We start from the raw sequence: 5,000 nt of genomic DNA on the forward strand, positions 1-5,000 counted from the left end.
GCCCACGTACTGTACTGCAAGGCACCCGGCAGTGCGATAGGAGCGGGCCAGTCCATTAGAGACATCCAACAGGCAGCAGATAGAAGCGTGCAGCACAGCCAGCATTGGAAAGCTTCAGCCACTATGATAGAACGAAAGGTTCATCATCAACTAGAGTTGTCAAAGGAGTGTGTACATTAGAGTGGTTGCATTGTTATGGCACAAACAAGAATAATTGACACAAGTAATTTACTTTTTATTGAATCACTGGCAACTGAAGAGACAAACACAAATTAGCAATTGGCAATTTGAGCGACTTGTGCGACAATTTGTAGTTGGACTTCAGCGAATGTCATGCAAATGAGTTATGATGCGGTTCGGCGACAGCCACCACTGCCAATTGGAATGTTGGAATGCTTGCATTCTGCTTTTAGCGGGACATAGTCTGCCGCTTCTATCGCTCTTGTCATTCTTGCTACACAGTCCAGCGATTCTGTGTCGCCCATTCTTGTTGCCGCCGGTGTGTTTGCTCGGTTAGGCAGGTAGTGGAATGCATTATTATTATTATAAACATTATTGTAAACTTTTTTAGGGTATGTGGTTCAGTAAAGTTATTTTGAACTCAGGAGGTGCACTAATGACCTTAAATGAATTAGTTACTAGTAATTAATGTCCTGCGATGAATATGCTTCTTAGATGATCCATACTATAGTGGCATTAGCTATGGTTGTACCACCCTGACACGTGCGACTACTAAAACGTCATTGACTCATATGTAGACACTATTAGAGATGTGGTGCTAGCACTGGAAAGGTTCATTATTAGAGTTGGAGTGTTGACATTAGAGCGGGTGCAGCATTAGGTGGGTGGCGTGTAAATGTGAGGAAAGGTGAAGCATGCAAGCATTAGTGGGGGTTCAGGCATGATGGGAGAGATTGTGGAGGGGTGGGGGGATGCATTAGTGGGGTGTAGGCATTATAAATGGGACAGATGTGGCATTACACAATTACACTAGGGCCCTAATGGATGGTGAGGTTCCGGTCACACGTCAGTGTGAACCCCTCGCTCGCTCACTTGCTCGCTCATTTACTCACTCACTCACTCACTCACTCACTCACTCACTCACTCACTCACTCACTCACTCACTCACTCACTCACTCACTCACTCACTCACTCACTCACTCACTCACTCACTCAGGCATGCACATACGCACGCACCTACACACGCAAGCACACAGTCATTCATTCACTCACTCTGCTCACTTACATTATTTTCTCTCTCTGTCTCTGTCTCTGTCTCTGTCTCTCTCTCTCTCTCTCTCTCTCTCTCTCTCTCTCTCTCTCTCTCTCTCTCTCTCTCTCTCTCTCTCTCTCTCAGCCCATCCTGCTCCCAACAATCTGCCACTGTGATGACGAGGACTTCAAAAAGCTGAATTCTGAAATTGTATAAAACATTCTTTATTGTAAATAATTAATTATGTTCTATTGTTATTGTGTCTTTTGTTTTTTCTTCTGCAGGACTTTTTCAAAGCTTTGAATCGGGTGAAGCTTATTCATGAAGATGTAAAAGTTCTACTGCGGACAAACCAGCAAACAGCCGGGTGAGACACACACACACACACTCTCTCCATCTCTCTCTCTCTCCCTCGCTCTCTCTCACCCTCTATCTCTCTCTCTCTCTCTTTCTCTCTCTCTTTCTCTCTCTCTCTCTCTCTCTCTCTCTCTCTCTCTCTTACACGCACAAACGCACACGCATGCGCGCACACACACACACACACACACACACACACACACACACACACACACACACACACATGAATGCATGCATGTTCACTTACCAGTCACATGTGAAACGAACGCCTACACCATCACTGCATGGTCACTGAAGGCCATTATGCCCCCCTTACAACAGTGCGTCACTCTCCCCATCAGGTTGGGTTTTAGTGAGGAGGCACAATTACTCTTTCCTCCCACGAAATGCAACCCACTCCTCCCCACCTCCTCCAGCACTTTCTCTTTTCCAAACCCCTCCTTCACCCAACCAATTCCCCCTTCTTAATCCATCACTACAACAGAAATAAAAAAAAACTGAGACGCTTAGAAGTACATTTTTCCAGCAAGTGTCATTTTGAATCATCATGAAATGGTTGTTATTAACTTTTTTCTGCAATGAGCGTGGCAGTCGCCCTCGCTACGCGTGACAAACTGGCCCCGTGTGATGAAACTGTTTGTCAGACTCAGTTAGGGTGAGAGGAAACAAAATCTCATTTTATCAAGTTTTTTTTTTTTTCTTTATAATTCATCATTATAAATTATTTATTTCCAAGAGTTATAAATTGTTTGTTTACCATGGAGGGGCTGCGGGCCTCAGCTCTTGTTTACTGTGGGCAGAGATACACAAAAACACACACACACACACACATACACAAACAAACAACAAAACACAAATGTGAGTTTTATTGAAGTTTGAACAGGCATTGAAATGAGAGAAACGAGATATATCGCCATCTATTCAGCAATGTTAAGTATATTATTCTTTAATTTCCATGACAATAGAGGATAGGTTTTGTTTGGGGTGTAACTTTAGCAGCATGTTCAGTCCCCAAACACCTAGCACCTTGACTATGTCCCCTGAGAAGATAATGAATTTGTCTTGTGTATGTTTAATTTCTAAAACTGCTCGATCAAAAATGTACACTTTGTATAGGGGTTACTTAACATGTTGTATTTGATATGAAACTGCACAGCATATCCTTTCTACCGGCTGATACCCTCACCACCTTGGTTAATGAAAGTTCTGTGAGAGACTGTTTAGTTATGAGAAGTGTTACGCACAGATTGTGCCGTTTTGTGTATGCGTTTTGCCATGACTGTAAGCAGAGGTGCCACAATAAAAATAAAAGAAGTAAATCCATGGTCTAACACCATCACATGATATTACGGAGAAGTTACACCACTTTTTATCATTGTACCTAATGACATGGCTAAACAAGCTCCCAAATTTGATCAAACCAGTACAGGAACAGGCACATCACTGTATAGCAGTGGTTCTCAACCTGTTTTGAATAAACGCCCCCAGGCTGGATCTCATCATAAGCCTCCCAACGCCCCATTGACCTCATCATAAGCCTGCCAACCATCGGTATTGCAAAAATAAAATAGACTAATACTCCCCAATGGCAAAAGGACCTCCCTCTCTCAGCTGCATCCTTGTCAACACCCCCAAGGGGCCCCCACAGGCCCCCGGGGGGCTGTAGAGCCCCTGTTGACAAACACTACTCTCTTGTAACTGCAAACAAGTTACTCAGTCAAGGTAGTTGTGTTGGAAGGAAACTATGGACATGGTTCGATTTTTACTTCTACATGATATTTGGCCACCCCTGACTGTGTGGCTATGCCACTGAATGATGTGTTTTGAGTGGCAAAGAAGAGATGGATCGTGTCTGCTGCCTGCCCTGCAATTGTGGCAACGTTATTACTGTATCTCTGTCTTGTGGAAAAAGTGTGAAACGGTGTGTCTGTACGTCATGGGCTCTGTGGTGTGTGTGTGTGTGTGTATGTGTGTGTGTGCGCGTGTGCGTGTGTGCTTGTACAGATTGGAGATCATGGAACAGATGGCAATTTTGCAGGAGGCATCCTATGAACAGCTCTACCGCTGGGCACAGAGTGAGTACGAATAGATGCACGCGCACAGGCACATGCACACACATGCGTTCTGTGACACACACGCACATACACATTCACACATGTGCACATTCTCTGACACACACTTGAACCACACACACACACACACACACACACACACACACACACACACACACACACACACACACACACACACACACACACACACACACACACACACACACACACACACACACACACACACACACACACACACACAGACAAGGTCCACTCCCACCCCCCGTATGCAGCAGCCTCCACACACACTCCCACGCAGAGCTCTATTCATGATCCACATGCTGTCACACACTCATGGCATTTGGAAATGACAGCTCTATTACTCCCTTGCTCATGACACACACACACACACACACACACACACACACACACACACACACACACACACACACACACACACACACACACACACACACACACACACACACACACACACACACACACACACACACACACACACACACACACACACACACACACACTGTCAAACAGCAGACACACGACAGACAAACACATACACCAGTTCACAGTTTTTTAACAAGGAAATGCAGTCAACGTGATAAATGGAAAGAAGTGGAATGTCAATATCTTTTTTACATTAGTTCCGCCAAAGGTGATTTTATGGATGTCATACTATCACAAGGTTTTCACATGGTCTTTCTCAGGTGCACCAGTGTACAATGTACAGGTGACGTAAATGGCATGGCTTTCAGTGGTCGTTACCATCCAATGATCTAAAGATATGTGTGTTTTATAGGGTGCTGTTTATCAAGGCCAGAATGATGAAATGATTCACACCCTATGCAAGCATAAAATCAGTGCAAAGACTCAAAATATACGTACAGTACATGACACTGTCTGTGCCCTGCAGTTGTTGTTTTTTTCTTCTTCTTCTCCTTCTTTTTTGTCGTGATGGTTTTGTGATGACATGCCAGTGATGAAATTACATGAACATGTCTCCAATTGGATTCCAAAGCCATCCACATGGATGGCAGCAGCAGTAATGCCTAGATATCCATCTGCCGGGTCAGCGGGTTAAAGTACATTGGTGCAGTGCTTTGCAAGTAACCTCAATGAAATCCCTTTCTGTTCATATTTCCTTTTGTATTTCTCAGCTGTATCAATGATTTCAGACAATGCTCCAATATGTCTGTGTTTTACATGGTGAGAGCATTACACCCCATGCAAACATAAAACCAGTTTAAAGAATGGAATACACCGGAAAAGCTCCTGTGCCTTGCTGTAAATGTAACGTCATGCCAATGATGAAATGGCATGAAAATGGCTGAAATTGAATTCCAAAGCCATCCAGGTGCTAC

At 44.1% G+C, this 5,000-nt stretch overlaps 1 protein-coding gene across 1 annotated transcript in view; it reads left to right on the forward strand.

Annotated features, from left to right (window-relative positions):
* cog6 (component of oligomeric golgi complex 6) overlaps positions 1–5,000 on the forward strand; it is a 77,073-nt gene that overhangs the window by 35,592 nt on the left and 36,481 nt on the right. Inside the window, exons 6-7 of the mRNA XM_063204266.1 lie at positions 1,498–1,580; positions 3,575–3,645. Of these exons, the coding sequence (XP_063060336.1) occupies positions 1,498–1,580; positions 3,575–3,645 (154 nt within the window). The remainder of the gene's footprint in view (positions 1–1,497; positions 1,581–3,574; positions 3,646–5,000) is intronic.

This window comes from Engraulis encrasicolus, chromosome 8 (genome assembly GCF_034702125.1).
Source record: "Engraulis encrasicolus isolate BLACKSEA-1 chromosome 8, IST_EnEncr_1.0, whole genome shotgun sequence".
Classification (NCBI taxonomy): Eukaryota; Metazoa; Chordata; class Actinopteri; order Clupeiformes; family Engraulidae; genus Engraulis; species Engraulis encrasicolus.